At 52.8% G+C, this 20,686-nt stretch overlaps 1 protein-coding gene across 1 annotated transcript in view; it reads left to right on the top strand.

Annotated features, from left to right (window-relative positions):
* The first annotated feature begins 3,946 nt into the window (after positions 1 to 3,946).
* Positions 3,947 to 20,686, top strand: part of LOC122364650 (zinc finger protein aebp2-like) — a 58,706-nt gene continuing 41,966 nt past the window's right edge. The window contains exon 1 of the mRNA XM_043335259.1: positions 3,947 to 4,235. Within this exon, the coding sequence (XP_043191194.1) occupies positions 3,994 to 4,235 (242 nt within the window). The 5' untranslated portion in view covers positions 3,947 to 3,993. The remainder of the gene's footprint in view (positions 4,236 to 20,686) is intronic.

The following is a 20,686-nucleotide window of genomic DNA, read 5'->3' as shown; positions in this document are numbered from 1 at the left end:
CAGACGTGGAGTCTGCCGTAGACCTGGCGAAGAGAACCATCGATCTCTGCGCGAAAGGAGGCTTCAACTTACGGAAGTTCGCGTCTAACGAGTCTGAGGTCCTGCTACAGCTCCCGGCCAACCGTCGCGCCAAGGACTTGCAAGAAGTCGAAGTCATGAGTGAGATGACGGCACTTGAACACACCTTGGGCATCAGGTGGAACCTGAGAGACGACACTCTCGGCTTCAGCTTCGAGACTCCAGAACGGCCACCCACCAGAAGAGGGATCCTCTCTCTCGTGAGCTCCCTCTACGACCCTTTGGGTTTCGTATCGCCGGTAACCCTTCAAGGCAAGAAGATCTTGAAGCAGCTTTGCACAGATGGATACGACTGGGATGATCCAGTAGCCGATGAGACTGCCCAACGCTGGGAAAGCTGGAAGTCCGGCCTCTCGCAGCTCTCCTCAGTGAGTGTGCCCAGGTGCTACGCCCATGGCCTGGGACAAGAGTGTGTGAAGCTGTACGAGTTGCATCACTTCTGTGATGCAAGTCTGGAAGGCTACGGCTACTGCAGCTATCTAAGGATCATGACGGAGGACGGGCAAATGGCATCATCACTCGTCTTCAGCAAAGCACGAGTCACTCCTAAGCGCCCTCTCACCGTACCCAGACTGGAGCTGACTGCGGCAGTGGCGATGGTGAAGGGCAGCTGTCTCCTTAGAAGAGAGCTAGATATACCAGACTTGAACGAAGTGTTCTGGACCGACAGCAAAGTGGTGCTGGGTTATATCTACAACGAATCGAAGAGGTTTCATGTCTTCGTGTCGAACCGCGTCCAGCAGATTCGACAGGCGACGCGCCCCACTCAGTGGCGACACGTAGCGTCCGAAGATAACCCAGCTGACATAGCATCGAGAGGAGCAGCTCTGAACGAGCTGAAGACCAACGGTCTGTGGTGGAACGGACCTGCGTTCCTTCTGCAGCGCGGAGGTCTTCCCGGACAGGTCACAAAGGCAGAAGTGGCATCGGATGACCCTGAAGTGAAGGCAGCAAGTGTGCTCAAGATTGAAGTCCGAGGAGTCCCAGAGCAGGATGGTCAAAACCAGTCTCTGGCCAAACGACTGGACTACTTTTCCAGCTGGTCTCGAGCCAAACGAGCTGTCGCCGTGGTACGGCGCTTCTGCCAGATAGTGCGCCAGCGCGCAAGAAGCTGTGACCGAGATACAGCACAACATGAGGAGGGCGCGCTGGGACAGCCGCGCGGAGTGGCGACCAGCGTAGAAGAGCTGAACAAAGCTGAAAGGGCAATTCTGAAGTCTGTTCAAGCTGACAGTTTCAGCGAAGAGCTTCAGAGACGGAACTTGGCCCTTCAATCAACAGACGAAAGAAGTGGACGGATCAAGCGGTGCGTCAAGAAGACGAGCTCGTTGTTCCGACTGGACCCGTTCATCGACAACGACGGTCTGCTGCGAGTTGGGGGTCGACTCCGGAGAGCAGATGTGCCTTTCGAAGTGGCTCATCCGGTGATATTGCCCAATCGCTCACATGTGACAGACCTTGTTGTGCGTCATGTGCATGACCAGATGGAGCACTGCGGACGAGAGACAACTCTGAGTGAAGTGAGACAGCGAGGATACTGGATAGTACGAGGAAGGTCTGCGGTGTCTCGATGCATCCTGAAGTGTGTGAAATGCATCCGTCTGAGAGGAACGCCGTCTGTACAAAAGATGTCGGATCTCCCTGCAGAACGTGTGGAAGGTGCCGAGCCGTTCACGTTCACAGGAGTGGACTATTTCGGCCCTTTCTATATCCGGGAAAAGAGAAGCGATGTGAAGCGATGGGGCGTGATGTTCACGTGCCTGAGCTCCCGAGGTGTCCACTTGGAGACAGCAAACTCACTATCGGCTGACTCGTTCTTGAACGCATACCGGCGCTTCGTGGGGCGGAGAGGCCCGGTACGCCGCTTGTTTTGCGATCAAGGAACCAACTTCATGGGCGGCAAGAGCCTTCTGGAAGCCGCCCTGAAGGAGACTGACCACAAGAAGATCCAGGATGAGCTCCTGAAGGATGACTGCGACCTCGTTGAGTTCCACACCAACGTCCCTCACGCAAGTCATATGGGAGGCGTTTGGGAGCGACCGATTCGGACAGCGCGGGCGGTGTTCAGCAGCATCCTGGCCTCGCACGGCCACAGCCTGGACGACGAACTGCTGCGCACAGTGATGGTCGAGACAGAAGCCATCATCAACGGCCAGCCACTTACTTACACTAGTATGTCCGATACTAACACGGTCGAACCCCTGACTCCTCAGCAGCTACTAACCTTAAAGTCGAAAGTAGTGTGCTCTCTTCCGGGACGATTTGTCAAGGAGGACCTGTACGCGAGACATCGCTGGAGGCGCGTGCAGTTCCTGGCGAACCTCTTCTGGACACGCTGGAGGAGAGAGTTCCTGCCTTCTCTGCAGGAGCGGAGACGGTGGCAGGCCACTGAACCCAACGTCCGAGACGGTGACGTCGTGATCGTCGTGGACGATGCTGCCCCAAGGGGGCGGTGGCCGATGGGACGCGTTGTGCGCGTGTATCCGAGTGACGACGAACTCGTGCGTAAGGTGCGCGTGAGGATTGGGCGGTCGGAGTATGACCGACCGATCCACCGCCTCATACTGCTCTTGAGAACTGACGAGTAGGGCAGTGAGGGACTGCAGTGCATGAGCGAGCCGCGACCGATGGTGGGCGCGTAGTGAAGGCTGACTGCCCGGTGGCTAGCTAGGTGAGCTGGCGCCATCGCTGAACGGCGTGACTTTCGCTCACTTGCGTACTTTGTGAATTTCGTGGCCGAGACACGTAGTGGCGGGTAAGGCAGTGTACTGCGCTGCGGTGCCGCTGGCCGATTGTGTTTATTGTTGCACGTTCGAGGTCCAAATGGCTAGACGGGCTAGACTCTAGATCGTGCAGTTCGGAGCGTGTTACCACTCTGCGGTTCGGGTGACTGAGTGGAATCGCTGTCGGGAGAACTGAGGTCTTAATTCCCGTCAAGGGAGCCTTTTGTGTTGATGTATCGCTTTTGCGCGGGACGCGCGCGAGGTTTGATTTTTTTTGGCAAAAAATGGGGAGCCATGTTACCGCCAAAGCTTTGTCGGTACTGGGATGAATGTTGGTGCCATGGAATGAGGCGCATGTTGCATGATTGTGATGTGTGTGACCGTGGCTGCTCGACGCATGGATGTGGATTACTAATTGCTACTTATTTTTCTCCAGCCATTGAACTGAAGGCATCGGTGTGACGTGACTCACGTTGAGGTTGGCGCTATCATTGGTCTCGCTATCATTGGTCTCATTTGTACTTATTGGAGACGACTGACGAGCAGACGCGCCTAACAGCTGATTGGAGCACGACCCCATTATACCCGGACGAAGTAGGTGCCTGTTTGATCTTTAATTTGTTTATTGAACTTGGTTTTGTTTGTCCATGATTGTTTCATATCCTCATTCATATCAAAATGACTAGATCAATGTCTTGATCTAGTCATTTTGTATGTGTTATCCTGTTTATGTGTTGCGACTGAATCTGACCGAATGTTGTTGTGTGTGTGTGTGGTTTTTTGACAGTTTTTACGGTCATTGGTCATCAGTATTGACCATCTCCTCATCGAGGCTGCAATAAACCTTTTAGTTCGATCCAATTTTATTTTGAGTTGCAGTTTGATTAACGGCGATGGACGATGGCGCTATCAGGGGGGTTGCCACCGAAGCGACCAAAGCTGTCTATAGGGCCTTGAAGCTGTCCTTCCGGAAGCAGGAGGTCCTGGCGGAGGGCCGAAGTTGCCCATTGTTGAGCCGGGCGGGCGGCGCCGGGATGGAGGGAGGGACTGGTCGGGCCCGCCCGGCCATTGGCCGATGTCCTGTGGCCTCGGCGCGCTGTGACGTCAGCCGCCGACGGAACGCGCGCAGCGCCGCGCCGCGGACGCCGCTCACAACTGGCCGCCGCCGGACGGACGCGAAGTTGAGACCAAAATGTCGGCGGGAGGGGGCGCGGCTCAGCACGCGCTCTCGCCTGGTGCCGAGTCGGACAGCGCGGCGGCCGCCGCTCAGTGGTCAGTGATGAGACACCCAGTGACGGAAGCTGCCCCGGCCGTCGGCGATGAGGACGAAGGCATCGGACTGCGCGTGGCCGCGCTGCTGGCCGCCGGCTCCACGAGTCTGGGGGCGGCGCGTCGGCGTGCCGACCGGGCCGCCAGCTCGGAGAGCTCCGACAGGTCAGTGGTGCGCCGGCCAGGTGCCGGCGCCGGGCGCGGGGAGACGCTCCAAACGGCGCGGAATGCTGCGCCGGAACCCGGGCCGACAGCGGCCGAACCTGTCACCAAGTCATGCCTGTGTGATGAGTAGTTTGTAATGCGTAATGTAGCCGTGAGTCTCGAGCGACTACGTTGGAGACACCGATTACATATCGCGTGCATATCGGTATATCGCGAAGTAGATGCGTAGTTTCAGACTTATCATATGCCTTAGCAACAGGAGTCGTCCGGGGCTTAGCCCATGGCGCAGCGACTTCCCCGTGAATTTGCAAGGCCGTGCAAGTGTAAGTGGTTGCTACGGGGAATCGTATTCAAGTGTCCCTCCCCGTATTGACTAGTCGAACATCGGATCGCAGTGGATTCCGAATAAGATAATACTAGGGTCGCTGACCAACGTCAGCTTGTCAAGGGCAACATCTGTAACGACACTGTCCTTTTCTTTATACTACGGCTCCGGGAGTACTAGGAAGAACTGGGCTTAGCGGGATTCGGGATTTCAAGAGCATCGTGGTCGTGAGCGATGCTATCTGTCGTGCACCGTTATATGTTTTGCGCAGCGAGCCTGCGGTAGGAGTGGAACCGCCGCGCGGCTTTACCCTGTTTGCTTCCGTCAGCAGTTCTGACGTTAAGTAACGCTTTTTTGTGAAACTTACCGTCACCAGCTTGCTGCCGTGTTGGAGATTCCGTTTTCGTTGTCCTCTTCTCGATCTCGACAACGCATACCTACCTTTGTGGCAAACTGAAAATTGTATTATGGAGTTAAAAATGACCTTGTCCTCATGATACAATGAAATGAGAGTGGAATAAGACCAAAAATATGATTGCGCGCCCTTAAGCCCCAATAAACAAACAGTCGAGCATTATCTCCATGACATGCATTCATATGCATTAAATGCATTGAATGCATTCAAATAGATATAACTGCGTGTCTGCGCTAGCTGGAATTGATACCTGTGGTGTAATAGGTACGTTTATAAATAACAATGCTTTGCGCCGCGAGAACGTCCTCAGCTTTGGTGTGGTTATTGGCTTTGTTTCAGACTAACGTCGTTTTGCTATCAGTTCGATGCTGTGAATTCGGATTGTTAAAATAGAACTAAAACGTTTTTGATGAGAAACAATGCCAAATGAATGAATGCTAATTTATCGTACTTTCAATCATTGCACGTTTGGATTGCAATCCAAACGATCATTTGTGAATTGTGAGCCATCTCATTGAATTGAAATCATAAATAGGTAGTCCATGACCGCTTAGAACATAAGACTAGGTGAGAAATGAAATGAGTAGGCTCTGTCAAGGTTGGTCTACTCTGTCGAATACATCAACGAAGAATTTACTGGTACTGCTATCAAACAGGTAATTCTGCACTTCAAAGATGACGATATTATTCAAAAGCTCGGCTCTGTCAAATGCCGCGACTATATTCGGCAGACTGCAATGGGGAATTCGTCAAGCATATCTGAAAAGAGTCGGCACGCTGCAAAGAGAGATTATGCATACGGGTGGCCGTAAGATCACTGCTAAAATTGTCCGCATTCTTGCCCTTTGAATTCCATATTTAGATGTGAGAAATAATCATTTACCTACTTGAAGTTCATAGGCTTGTGGCCAGATGTGTGTTGGGCCACCAAAATAGAAATTATAAGTTACCTTTATGTGTTTGATGAATTGATGATCATTGAAGCTATTTTTTGCTTACAAAATATCTACCTATGTCATATAATTATGCATCCGTAATTACAAATTGCAAGCGCACGAAGCGTAGTTATGTAGGCTGTAGGCAATGCATGCAGACAGCGCTAAGCTCTCCGGTTGAAATTAAAGGAACTCGGCTGTATTACCGTATTATCTACATCTTATTATAGTGTGTCGGTCCATGCCGCGGTCATACACCTATATATCACTTTCCATGGATAGCATCGTTGATTGTTGACTACATTGACTTTTGCTGGTTGCTTTGCAATCGAGTTTGAGCTGCTACTTTTCATGCACTCTTATCCGAGCATCAAAATATCAATTGGGGCTCTGGCGGGGCGGGACCCGGCCAACCGCGTTCCTGTAGGGAGCTAGGTCAGGTCATGTTCCTGTGGGAAGGTCAGGTCGGGCCCGGCCCGGTTAGTAGCCAGGCTGCGTTTCGCCAGTCGCACAGTGTTGGCGTTGCCAATTCTCATCAGAATCGTCAGAAAATAATTAATACAAAATTAATAAGCATACAGTGGCGGATGACCGCCTAAGGAGCGTAAAGCCCCTGCAGTTATACGGTACATCCGGGACGCGGGGCAATTCTGCCAGTCGGCCGCCAAATAACCGGGGGAAATATTACCTCTCGCTTCGTAGCAAAAAATAATTACTTCTAAAATGTTGTCACATGGCAAATAGTTTGAAAAGTCAGCGTTCATGGATTTAAAAAAGGTAACTCGTTCTTGTTCCCTTTGTCGTGCTTGGGAATTTTATATTTCAAAACACAAAGAAGCAGCCCAGGACCGGGCGTTGGCTATATTGTTTGTAAGGTAGCCAATAGTTGGGCCAGGTGCTCCCGAAGTCCAGACCACAAAACATAACGGCCACGAGGGCTTGACTGAGGTTGTAGGGCCCGGCTTCTCCACCAGGTGTGCCGTATATGACCCATACAGATGCCATTCTAGTAAGGTGTCTGTCGTCTATGTAATGAGGCATGAGCGTAAATGTTTGAATCCCGTAAATACCCAACGTGTTATTCGGGCGGCTAGAGTAAGCACCGCGTATTGTTCTAAAAGATCGTACCAGAATAAAAATGGTACATATGCCCTATTGAGCAATTTTGGTCGGCCGTATTTATAATTAATTTTTCGAGTTATTCAGTGGTGCGCCCAGCTATGCACAATTTCTGAAGTGCATCACCCGCCTTGCGTGCGCGTTGCAGCGGCGGGTGACGTGCGAGGGCACGGGTCTGTTCTGGGGGTGGGTGCGTGTTCAACTCGCACGGAAGGTGACCACTGAGGGGGTGCGGCGGGGGGGGGGCGGCAGCTGACCAAGGCCGGTAGGCCGTGGTCGGGCGGCAGTGCAGTGGTTCGGGCGGCTCAGCCCGTCCCGTCCCCGCGCCGATCAGCGCAGTGGCCGGCTGCACTGCACTGGACGTCAGCCACGTCTGTCTCCGCCCGCCGAGACCGCTCGGTGACGTCATTGTGACGTCATCGGGCTGCTGGCGGCGCGCCGACCGGCACGTGGTCGGTGGCGGCGGCCCATGTGTGGAATGCACTATTGCAACTCACTTCATCGAGCAACGTGAGATGTATGCGGTATGCTCGCCGCTGCAATCGACCTGTGACGAACCGAACGCTGGAAATAGCAACAAAGTGTACTGAGTTGGCTGATGGTTCACATTGTTGTCATGCAACATACGGCCACGACTATATCGATGGGTAACTAGATTACATGTGTGTCTTCTGCTGATGCTTTAAAGTCCTTATTCGGCCTTTGTTTGGATGCTGTGGCTTCTTTTGACCGTCTACTACCGTCCGTATATGCCGTCTCTTATTTGCTGTAACCGATTACTCTATGCATTGCATTCCGGTCACTTGGTCGTCGTTTCTATCTCTCTTTATCTATCCGTGCGGCCACCGGGGCCGTGTGGTAGATAAGGGGGTGCGGCTTACACTGGGTCGGCACAGGCTGATGTGTCACAGAGTGCTAGGTCTGTGCCATAGCGCTATCGTTGCGGATATGACCTGCTCGATCCGTTTGGCCGGCTGGGTGTTCGTGTAAGGAACTATCGTACGGCGGTGCTATCGTTCAGCGGTACTATCGTACAGCAGAACTATCGTACGGCCGTATGGCAAGACTGTCGTATGACGGCTCTATTACGACGGCACTATTCGTACGGCGGTACTAGCGTTCAGCGGTACTAGCGTATACGCTAGTATGTACTGCCGTATTCTGCCGTATACGGCAGAACTATCGCACGGGAATCCTGTCGTATGACTGCACTATTACGACGGCACTATGCGTACAGCGATACTGTCGTACCTTCAGTGGTACTACCGTATGGCGATCCTTTCGTGCGGGTCCAGCCGTGTCGACCTGACCTGACGGGTCATCCATGCGCCCAGCTGAAAGGTCGTATCAATCTCAATCCGTCAAACCTTCTACACCACGTTTTTAGGGTGGATAATGTAACGCTGCTTAGTTTTACGTTTACATAAGATGATCAACGGCTCAACCTTAATTTAATTTATTATTTATTATATTTAAGTTTTTATTGACCAGCAAATGCCTGATTAATTTCAAATCGCGTGTTTTTCACGTATTTTTATTGTTAATTTTATACGAATGATATTGTAAGCACTAAGCTGTAACCGATCTGTTAAACAGCCTTTTGCGTTTGGAGCATAAAAATGTCCATATTTATTCACGCTATAGCGTGAATAAATTATAGAAAATATAAAATAGAAAAACATATATAATGTTTTTCTTTTTGGCTGATGTTGCCTCAAAGTTTAAAGTCGGATGCAACTTACCTCATAATGTTTTCCTGATTATATTACAGTTGATAAACAAGTGGTCTTCAAAACAAAGACTTGCTTCGCTTGTCTATACTTCACAGCGTATTATCAATTAATTTTTTTCATTCGTTATCGTGTTGAAATTCTGCCTACACCCAAGATTCTTACAGGTAACATAAACCTACCTACATACATATTCGGGTGCTGGTTCCGATGTGAAGCCAGAACATATTAAGTCGCCAACCGATGACGGCAGCCCTGGTTCCATCATATCTGGTTCTTATTCCGAGTGTAGTAGCTCGATCGAATTGGGTGCTCAGTGATTGCTATTTGTTGACTTGCAAGGGCATTGAAAAGTAAAGAAAGGATGCGAAGAAGCACAAGCCAATTTCAGCGTTCTGCACAGATGCTTTGCGATGGCTTTATTTTCTCTTCTGAAGGTCGGGGCGTCACCTGGCCGGTACGAGCAGCTGCCGGCGTTGGCGGTCCTATTTACGGTTATCAGCTGACCGTCTCCCCCCCCCCCCCCTCCGCCCCTCCTGGTCACTGGAGCGGGCCGCCGCTGACGTGAGCGGTACCGGGGGGTTGGGATTGGGGGGCGGCACGGGGTCTCCCGCCGCGCTCCGGCTCGTGTGACTCGGGTCCTCGCCGGACCCGTGAATCACACTACCGCTCTGCCTCCGTACGGCGGACCGAGCCCCCCCCCCCCCTCCCAGCGGTCTGCGGTTTTCCAGCTGACCGTGACGCGATGTCACAGCTTGGTGTTTCCCTCCCGGGGACGGTCCGTCGGTCTGGGAGCGGTGCATCCTTTCACGTCTCTTTCCCTTCCCGCCACTGCCGGGTCGAGCGGACATGACGGCATGGATGGGCCCGGGACTGGAGCGCTCGGGACTCCCGATAATAGGAAGCCCGAGCTTCCATGGCCTTCTACTCGGGGCTCTGTTGGGATAATACGAATTGCAGCATCTGTTCGGATCCTGTGAACCCTTCCTCTTGGCATATTGCCGAATGCCATCGGGATCTTTTGCGCCGTGCCTGCATATGAGCAGTCCTTCCAGCCTATGACAGACTACATGCATTTGAGCTATGCCCAGCCGCGGCAGCTCAGCTAGCTCAGCGACGGCTGGTGGGCTTGCTAGGCGGCTGCTCTGGCAATAGCCCTATGTGCTGGACAGGTGAGGCCGAGTCACAGCTGACAGCTGCACTGCGCGGCAGGCTTGGCTCTGCCTCCGCTGGCGAGGCTGTTCATGTTCACAGTTCACTGTTCAGCATTCTGACAGCCAGTTGATCGCTCATGAATCGGCGGGCTAAAAAGTCTTGTTTACGGTAAACCGGCGGCCTGAGGCTTATATTAGTTCTGCTTACTGCATGTGAACTGGAGTTGTTTGCCGGCAGACCGGGGAGCCCTGCTTACTGCCCTGTTGGGCGGACCCGGCTGGAGTTGTGCCATTATCTGCACGATAGCGGCGGCGCAGCGACCGGCGCGGCGCGATAGGCGATAGGCGCCTGTGGCGATAGCGTGATAGGCGCGGCCAGCTGACGCCGGTGCAGCTGTGCCAGCGGGAGCGGCGGTGCTGGTATTGTTTTAGCCGAGGGTGAGCCGGGCGCGACGCGTGGCGGGGCTGGTTTACATATACATAGCTGGGCGATAGGCTACCAGGGCGGCGGAGAATGACTGACAGCCCAGGGCTGGACAAAGTGGATAGCAAAACTCGCAGAGATGAGTAGCGTAGCGGGACTGTTAAGGCCGTCGTCCCCACTCGTCAGGGATGTTAGGTCGGATAATACCCCAGAGCGACCTCTGCCCCCATTCGTAGTCTGTCAACTCGGGACGACAGTATCGTGGTGTCTTTTGGAGCTCGAACTCGAGGCTGAGAGGATGAGTCAAAGTCCGTGCCGACACTCGGTATATCAATAAAATGTAGCGATAATAAGTGCACTTGGGCGAAATACAAGTGACACTGCTTTGATATGACGACAAAACTACCAACCGTCAGAATTGTCGCGTCATGGCGAACGCCGCCTGGTGCTCTGGTCTACTCAAAATAGTGTTTTGTGTCGGCGGCGGCGTGGCCTGCTGCAACCGACTGACCTCCCCACCCAGCCCCCCCCCCCCCGCCCCCTCCATAGTGCCGGTCGGGCGGTCCATCAGATAATTGCGGTCCTTTATGTCGCTTTGCACGGTACCACGCAACATGCACGACCTCCGGTAGGTTTTCAAAGAGTGTCGCCGACATTGTTGCATTTCCTTCCTCACAGCTCATTTTGTCGGGCCCCACAGTTCTTGTCTGGTCTTTTACTAAACATTTCAGTTGAATTGCTGTTATCTGGCTATTCAACGTGCATTCGTTTTTCCATATTGATTAGGGACAGAATAACGAATGCAATAATGATCCCGAACGACTCGTGAGGTCTTTCTGCGACTGTTAAATATTTCCTATCTTTGGGTCGCGCAATCATTCATATCATTGAACACTTGTGTGGATCAGGCGGACGTATAATCTATTTATGAGCATATTTATTTATATATTTATTTATTTATTTATTTATTTATTTATTTATTTATTTATTTATTTATTTATTTATTTATTATTTCACGCCGTGAGAAAACGTTTCGCAATAAATGTGTATTCTCAGCAGTCATGTCAACATTACAAAGTTTACAAATTACTATGGTAATCGCGCCACGCCCACAACATGGACGTTCGTTCCCGAGCGGTACGATGATGAAACGATAGCCCGAGCGATGCCTGGATCACGGAGCGCTGTAAGGAATTGTCCGCTATCACAGTGTCATCGTTCGCAGTTATGCGGCGAGGTGATATGACAACCTTGTCGGTCGTCTACCTTCGTTCCCACCAAAGGAGGAATTTTCCGTTTATCTATAGTGAATTGTCCGGCACCGGCCGTCGCCAACAGCCAGTCGCGGCCATCACAGCAGTCTGCCCTTCTCATATCGTCTTGAGCTAACCGAGGAACGGGTTCACTGCTCAACGACAGGCCAGTCGTCGTAAAGTGGTGGCAATCGATCCAGTCTGTGGCCACTGGCGCTAGCAACAAATCTGTGTCTGAAACTATATCCCTAAATGCACCGGCCAGCAGTGTGACATATGTAATTCACTGTGGCTCACCCGATGCTCCAGCGGCCACACCAAGTTGTATCCCGTGTCGGGGACCCTGGCGACTCTGGGTGCAGCGTCTGTTTGGCCCCGCCAGTCCCACGGCTGCTGTACCATCACCGAGTCGTGGGCCGTAGCACCAGACATCTACGGCCGCTCACTGCACGGACAGTCGTGCCCAAACACGGGCAAAGTTCAGGGTGTCCTCCGCGGCGACAGACCCCCTCTGCCCCTCCCCCCCCCCCCCCCCCCCCCCCCCGGCGGTGGCCCGCCCCTCGCCGCTCCCCAGCAGCAGACTTAAACTGACGCCGCGTGGTGATCGAACTCCATTGGGGATCACGGATGAAAATGAATTAGTAAGCATGACGAAAGAATCAGTGACTAGTGAATCAATCCTGAACCAAGCTTGTAATTGAGTCAGCCGGCTAGTGAAGACTGAACTATCCGGAGTCATAGTTGATTCAGTCATTCACGGGACCGGTTCCCTCGATTTCGCCTCTTCAAAACCTCATGTATGCATGATAGAGCAGGAGACAGCGATTCACAAATAGCTGAAACGCTGCAATATGTAATGTAATCAAGACCTTGATCGAAAAGGGAGTGACTGAGCGACGAGCGTCATAAAACAGGTACGAGTAACGTCTCCCAATTAAATAATAGCGATTTAACTTTTCCCGATTAATTAGCGATTGACCGTCTCCCGGTGGTTTGATGTTATGATCAGAAGTCAACTGGTGGACGATGCACTAATGTGCCGTCCTTAGTCTCCAGGTGGCTTAGGGAGGATTACTACCTGAAGCCGAGGCCGTCACCTACCTAATACCTACCACGACGCAAAGTTTCTCAGACTTGTACATCTAGCGCCATGGAAACATCTGCGCAGTGCGTATACTTTCGTGGAACCGCTATATGGTTGCCCCCGGTGATGTTGCGGCGCTGTGTCGCCACTGAGGCTGATGTGTGGCACCCTCCCTACAGCACACCTGTCCACCGCACCCAAACGGAACGCCGCACCCAAACGGAACGCGCCGCGGTGCAACGTCGCACCCCGCAGCACGCACGTGACCGACCTGGCGCCGGCAGAACTTCCGGACTTATTGCAATGTGTTAACGATTCACCACTTCATTAGATAAGGAATCCGTCTCAGTTCAGCACGTTCTCAGATGAGTGATGATGCTCTGTTCGGATGTTGCGCCGCTGCCGGTCCCCGGTTGCTATGGTGACCGGAGGCGCGGCGCCGGGCGGCCGCCGCGGCGCGGCTCCGCACTGCTCGGACCGGATTCTCCGGCAGTGCACCGGTCCGCCTGTCGACATGGGCGGCCTTGTGGCGTGCCGGACGGCGCGCCTGGCTCCGGCCGGCCGCGCCGCTTCAGGGTCCGGCTGGACTTACCGCAGTGGCCGAGTCCGGCGGGCCCAGAGCAGCTTCATTAGGTAGTTATGAGGGTCTGATCAACACACAGTTTCCTCTTTATTTATTGAAGAAAGGAATGGTGAGATAAACGGATTCTGCTTTTCCTATCGAAGATGCCATTACCTATATTTGTCCCGACGTAAGGTACCCAGTGCTGATCGCTGCTGCGGACTCTTTCCGTGCGTTTCACTCCGGTTGTTTGCCGCTGCGGCCACGGACCGTCCTGCCGGCGCGGCGGCGCGGCGGCTCCGGCCGGCCTATGGGACCCAGACACGCGCTGCGGCGCCGCCAGTCGCCGGCCGGGTTCATTGCTTCTTCTGCGAACCACGCGCGTTAGCCCGTCTGTTGAGCAGGTTATATTGCGGTGGTACGAACAACCCCGGACCAAGGTCTGTCTGGCGGTGGTGTGGGACCGGATTATATCAGGGTGGTCTTGGGATCAGGACGGTCGAAGGACGGTATGTGAAACAGGATGGTCTGACCATACAGTTCTAAGACTGGAATCTCGTGCCATGGCTTGATGACTAAAATTGCTCGAGACTGGTCCGGAGATCAGGTTGACCTGACCGTGGCGGCTGACGTTTCGCAATACTAAAGCCGGGGTGCATCAATGTCGTTCCGGTGACATTTTGCCTCCGACGATGTCCGACACTCGGGGGCGTCGGATGTTCCGGCTGCTGGGATTTCTCCGACTGCCGGCGGAAGCTGCGTCCGTGTGGGGTTGTGGGCGCGGCCGCGGCCGGTCCCGGACGTGCCTGCACTCCGCGGGGACGGCCCTCCCGCCCGCCGCCAGCCCCGCGCGGTCGGTCTGCCGGCGCTACTCCGGAGGTACTCGCTACTCGGCGGCGTCAGCTGACCGTGGCCGGCCTTTGTGCGCGAGTGGCACCCAGTGGCCGGCGCCGCCGAGCGCCGAGCGCCGCGCCGCGCCGGCATGTCCTGCGGTGAATATTTCACGAGCTCTCGTGAGCCGTGCAGCGGCGGGGGCATCGGCCGTCAGCCGGCCGCGTGCAGCTGGGCTCGGCAGCCAGGCGACCTTGGCCGCTGCCGGCGCGACCGCGTGCGTGGTAGCTGGTTTGGTTGGTCCTGTTTGGTCGGCCCCGGCTCGCAACTGCAGAGCCGCCAGTCCAAGGCGTGCTTACGTGCGGCAGATTGGCAGGAAAGCTGAGGAATAAGGAAGGTGACAACCGCAACCCGCTCATATGATAATACGGATCGACGCGCCGCATACAGTTGCTGCCGCGAGGGCTCGCTCTCGTTGTCAATGGGAAGATGAAGAGAGACAGCTTGTTCCGGCTTTGTCGAACGGCCCGGCCGCCGAGGACCATCGTAAAAGGACTTCTAGCCTCTAGGGCGAGCCTCTCTGCGAGTTCGGGTAGCCATCAGCCTACTGCCTTTCTCCCTGTCCGCCTGATTTCCTTCCGCGCACTGCGGAGCTCGGCGCCGGCGGCGGCGACTGCACTCAGTGGGAGCGGCGCGCCGGTCGCGCGGCGGCGGCCGCCGGACCGTGCGGCGTTGAGCGCTCAGTCAAGGTCGGGCCGGCTGCCGTCTGGGCGGCCAGCCGCGCCGGCCGGCCGGCCAGTGTCGCGCCGGAGCTCGACCAGCCGGCCGCTCCGCCGGCGCCGGGCGCGGCAGGATGTGGTCGGACTGCGCTGCAGCTGCTCCGGATATGGGCCACTTCCGGCGCCCGCCGCTGACGGCCTGTCATTAGGGCGGCGAACGGAGTCGGTACCGCGATTGGAGGCGCTACTATAGCTCCCTCCGAGATTGGAGGCGGTACTGTAGCTCCCTCCGCGATTGGAGGCGCTACTTTAGCTCCCTCCGAGATTGAAGGCAGCTCTATATCTCCCTCCGCGATGGGAGGCGCTACTATAGCTCCATCCGCGATTGGAGACTGTACTTTACCTCCCGGTGGCTGTACTATAGCTCCCGTCATGATAACATGTTTTAATATAGCTCCTGTTGTGATTGGAGGCGGCACTTAAGCGTCCGTCGGCGGTACCATATCTGCCGCCGCTATTGGAGACGATGTTGAAGCTCTGGCATTGGATGCCTGATTGAAAATCAATTCAAAACGTCAGAGTAAATGGATTTAAGCGCCGTCCCTCTTAACCCTAGAACGCCTAGGGGGGGGGGTTGTATCAACCCCCCCCCCCTGAGGTTTTTTCGAAGTGCACGCTAAACGGCTTGTCGTAGCGGGCTGAAATTTTCAATACCCTCTGGGGCAATCTTTGCGCATCTTTTGCCGAAAAAAAATTGATCGGGTCATGTCAGGTCACGGAGTTATGACGTCATAAGAGGTACAGCCTCCGGCCGGATTTTCACAAACTGAGTGCCAACGCCCGAGGTTTCCTGCCGGTGGTACGGACATCGGTTGATGGATCGTGATGAAACTTCCCATGCATGTTGGGGCAAGTATTGGCTATCATATGGTATAAGAAATTTGACCGGGTCAGGTCAGGTCACGGAGCTATGACGTCACAAGAGGAACAGCGTCCGGTACTATTTTTGAAAAGCGCCCGAACCACTATTTTGCTCATTCTTGTCACCTCAATGGGAATATGCAGCAATATTAGCTTCTATAGGGAGCAAATGGACCTCCCAAATCCAAAAATACCTACAATCAGATTTCAAAAATTTAAATTTTGATTTTTCGAATTTCTGCCGCCGACTGTGACCTTGCCGACTTCCGGCGCTCCCAACGCGCCATTTTTAGAGCTAGGGAAACGAAATACATACCAAACGATAGAGAATTGAGCAAGGAACACGATAGTGAAGGTTTTAAGTCGATATCTCCCACCGTTTTGCCGCAATCGCCGCCGAAAGTTGAAAAAAAGTCTATTTTTCCGAAAATTTGACCTTTGGCCGGTCAAAAAGTAGGTCAAATGTTGACCTAGGACCAAAAAATATACCACCAATCGCGAGATCTCGTTGAGAGCAATCCGTTGGTTTTTTCCGCTAAGCTCTACGACCTTCCGTTTCGAAACGCCAGGGGGAGGGTCGTAACAACCCCCCCCCCCCCCCCTGGTCGTTCGTGTTATGAGAAATGGCCTGGTCGTGCGAGGGTTAAAGGGACTATCCCACCTTCTAAAATGTTGTTAAAACCAGTTAAATTGTGCCCGACTTTATAGATTGGATGACCAGGAACACGGTTCTGGCATTTATTTTTCATTAAACATCTTAGGCTTCCCATATTCCAAACACAAACTTTCAAATATGTGACGTCACAGCCCAAAATTACCTCCTTCCCCAGGCCACATTACTGTCATAAAGCTGATTCTTTTTACTCTGTAGGCACCACAACAAAGTTCAGACCAAGTTTTAGGCGATATTTCAACGAACAACCCCTTAAATCAGAATGACTAAACGAGGTGACGTCACACTAACGGTCGCTCCATGTTGAAGATAGGGCCTTGTACAAGGCCCATTTTCAAATGTAGGGAACGAATTTCTTCAACGCCAAGAGGCCGCGGGGGTTGCAACCTAGATAGATAGTGGTTTCTGAACCTCGCCGCAAACTTGGCTATCTCAACTCAAACCCCATGTTAAAGGTGGGATAGTCCCTTTAAAGCTGGAAAGAAATGCATTTTATTTAATCTTAAGCTGAACCTGAAACTGTAATTAATTTTGGTACCCTTTAGGTGTAATGTTATTTGTTTAGTTATGTTTCAGCCTTTTTCAGCCGAGGGAAGAGTTGATGCAAGCCATGACGTTCGTTTCGCGATTGCCCGGCCGCGTTAGAAATAGATAGACGAATTTGGCTTAACTGACCTTTGAAGCGAGCCGGATCTTTTGGCACTAGTCGCATCGCTTCAGGTCAGATAAGGTCGCTGACCTATGACGTCATCTGTGAACTTCCCCTCTGCCCAAAAATGTCACAGCCTTACAACGCACTTAATGCAAGGGAATCTCTCACAACGAGATGAGGTGTTCATGGGAGCTCCGTGAGCTCCGTGACCCATAACCACGGTTATTACTTTATATGGTTCATTTGAGCTCAGATCGGTCACATAAACTCACCGTTTTCAGTAAGCTAGATCTAGCCCTTTTTCAAGCACTTGAAATCATGTTTGAACTATTCGTGCATGGTCTGATGTTTAATTTTCGCATCGTGGACCTATTTTGACGTCTTATACGACTTCATCGAGCCTTGAGGTCATTTGAGATCATGAGAGTTTTCCGTAAATAACTCTCGATCAAATTAATTAGCGGGTCGGAAAAAGCGGTAACAAACTGAGAATGAGCTAAAAATTCGAATGTAATGCAATATCCATCGGTCAAATATTTGACCTGACCTTGACCTGTGTTCAAGATCCACGTTGACCTTCCCCAAGCAAAAAAGTTTACATCCGTTCTATTCGAAGCGATTGGGAGTGACAGGCGCGGTGGTGCCAAAATCATTGTTCTGCTTCTGAAGATTTTCACTGAAAAAGTTTTCTGAGGCCTTCAATCAAATTGTTTTGTCTTGTAGGTAACAGCGCGCGTGTCTGTTTTCCTGTGAATCTATGATGCTTGAACAGGACGGGACGGCATCGAGTCTCACCAACTCTCGGCTGATATTAAGCCATTAGGGACATTAAGGCTTAACCCTTGCCCTGGCAGGGCATTTTTCATAACACGGCTTGGCAGGGGGGGTCGATGCGACCCCCCCTCGCGATTGGCTCCTATGGCACCTAGAAACACCAAATTTGGTAGGTAGGTGGGCCCCCTGTAGTTCTCGCCCCTGTGCAAATTTGGTTGCTCTAGGTAAATATTTAGGGGGGGGGTTTGGGGGTATAAATGTAGAAATTTCGCTAAAACCAGGTCAAAAGTTTTTCGCTTCTAACTTTTGATCTAATTAAGATAGAGCAAAAAGAAAAAGTACCAGTGAACTCAGCACGTCAAGGCGCGTCGAATGATATACTTTTTAGCTTGCTTAAGTGTACTTAAAGTTTTTCTTAAATTTTAAGTAAACTTTAATTAATTAATTAAATTCAAGTTAATCAACTTGCATCATATCGCATATCATTCGATTCGGCTGATCACCAGGAACACAATGATACCATTTTTAAGCTCTAGCGTTATTATGTGCCAAGTTATAGGCAAAAACGTCATTCGACCTCAGTTGACCTCATTTGACCTGACCCATGGATAAGTACACCAAACAAAGAAGCACCAAGTGACCTGCTGTTAAGTACTGTGGTTTCAAAGCACAAAAGTGATAGAACGAAACGGATATCTCCAATATTTTCCGAATTTAATATTTTCCCATAGGCTTAACATTACGACGTAATGACCTCTAACTGACCTCAGGTCAGTGGCCTCAAAAAACCCGAATTATATGTTATACAACTCGGTGAACTTAGTACATCCTGAAAGTTTGAAGCAAATCAGTCCAAAACTGTGAGTTGGACAGGTGCAAAAAGAAAATTGAAATTTGACCATGACCTTGTACCGGTTTTTCTGACCTGGTGACCTGACCCAATGTCACCCGGACCTGAAATTTTCAGTTCATATGTAATAAGGTTGCCCCATAGGCTGTGCCAAATTTGACGGCGCTGCGCGCCGCCGTTTTTACGCTATCTTCGAAAAACCTTAGGGGGGGTCGCATCGACCCCCCCCTGCCAGGGCGAGGGTTAAATTACCTTGAGTAATAGTGGAATGGCAATTTCCTTTGTCTTTTCATTGAATAAAATGACCAGCAAATAAGAGCAGCTGTCGTTTTTTGGCGGAAGTGCACATTCAAAGAGAAAAACTGGTTGAAGCAAGAAACGTCCTCGCTCAACGATCTGTTGAAAAAAAGTAATCGAAAAAGTCGCCAGTCGATCGAGCCAGCCAGGTCACGGTCAGAAAAAAGCACCGCCTGTTCATCATGCGCCGTCACAAGAACCAAACAAAAACCGGAGCCGGGTGAGCGTCTCGACGATCGCGCTCAGCACCGCGTGGCCCGCTGGACGGCCGAGAACGAGGTTACCGGTTTTTGCGTCGGCACAGCCGCCCGGCCGTCGCCGGCGGCGGTTTTAGGGCCGGGTGGGGCAACTGGTCTGACGACGCGTCTGACCTCGCCGCCGCCGCGCCGTCTTTGTCTCCTCCAGGACGGCAGGAGGTGATAGGACGATACGCAGTTGGCCGTGAACCTGCAGCCATCACCTGGTGACCGGCTGACGTTCAGCTTTATACCAAACCAGGCTGTACCATCCGACCAGCTAATCGGTTTGTTGTGAATTAAGCGCTATATCCTGTGCATCATGTGCTAACCGGATTTCTCACGATGTTCTAAGCAGCCGGGGAGCGGCAAGGTCACATGTCTTCCTCGGGTATCGAACCCAGACGGCTGGTTTAGAGACAAGGAACTTACCCCTAAGCCAGATTGCCCTGGCCGCAATATCCGGCCGGGCCCTTTACGGGGGTTGCAACTTGCACGGCTCGACGCTGCAGTCACCTTGACCGTCGGCAGTCAGTCGGTACGCTAACTCTCCGGCGGCGCGGCATGCGACAGCAGAATATGCTCAATGCCCCTCCGTCGGCGGCGCGCGAGTTACATGCGGCTGGTGTTATTGAATGGCATGCGGGGGCAACGGAGCTAAAACGGGAGCGGGATGGTGAGATAACTAGATGAAATGGACGAAAGTATAGCATCGAGTGAATGACGGCAGAGCTAGTGCAGAGAGCAGATTTGGCTCGGGCGCCAGGGCGACAACTAATTACGTGACCAAATGGCCATTGACGGCTGGGACAGCCCTGGGACAGAGATTGCCAAGAGAGCCGCGGACTACTGATTGAGTCGCAGCTACTAGTGTAGCCGCGGACTGCTGATGGGACCAGGAGCTGCCGGTGAAGCTGCGGACTGCCAATGGACCCCGGACCGCTGCCGGCCCTGCAGCGGGTGCCGTGAGCCGGCCGCGGTGCCGTCGGCAGCCCGGCGTCCGTCGGCACCTATCGATCGGAGCCGGCGGCGGCCCCGGGCGCGATTGGAGCGGCCCGCCACTGCCGACGGCGGCGGACCGCTGGCGGGACCGCTGGTCCTGACGAACTGACGGGACCGCTGGTCCTGACGAACTGGCGGGACCGCTGGTCAGGACTGACGAACTGACGGGACCGCTGGTCCTACGGCCGCTGACGGGACCGCTGGTCCGGACTGACGAACTGACGGGACCGCTGGTCCTGTCTCCAGGGCTGAGGCTAAGAATTGACGGCATTATATATTGCTAATCAGTACGTCCAGATAGGAGGTTGCTTACCAATTATTTATTATTGCATAGTAAACTTTCTGCGGCAGTGTTAAAAACCTGTTACGTAAAGGGCTATCGATCGGTTAGCTAATAAAATAATCATCCACATTCCCAGATCAATACGATCCGACACAATGGGCTGCTTGAAAGTCAATTTGTGAAGCTATTGAAGCGTCACGAAAGTTACTTGT

The sequence above is a fragment of the Amphibalanus amphitrite genome, unplaced genomic scaffold, assembly GCF_019059575.1.
Source record: "Amphibalanus amphitrite isolate SeventyFive unplaced genomic scaffold, NRLGWU_Aamphi_draft 000027F_arrow, whole genome shotgun sequence".
In the NCBI taxonomy this organism is placed as follows: domain Eukaryota; kingdom Metazoa; phylum Arthropoda; class Thecostraca; order Balanomorpha; family Balanidae; genus Amphibalanus; species Amphibalanus amphitrite.
This window is presented reverse-complemented; position numbering and strand designations above follow the sequence as displayed.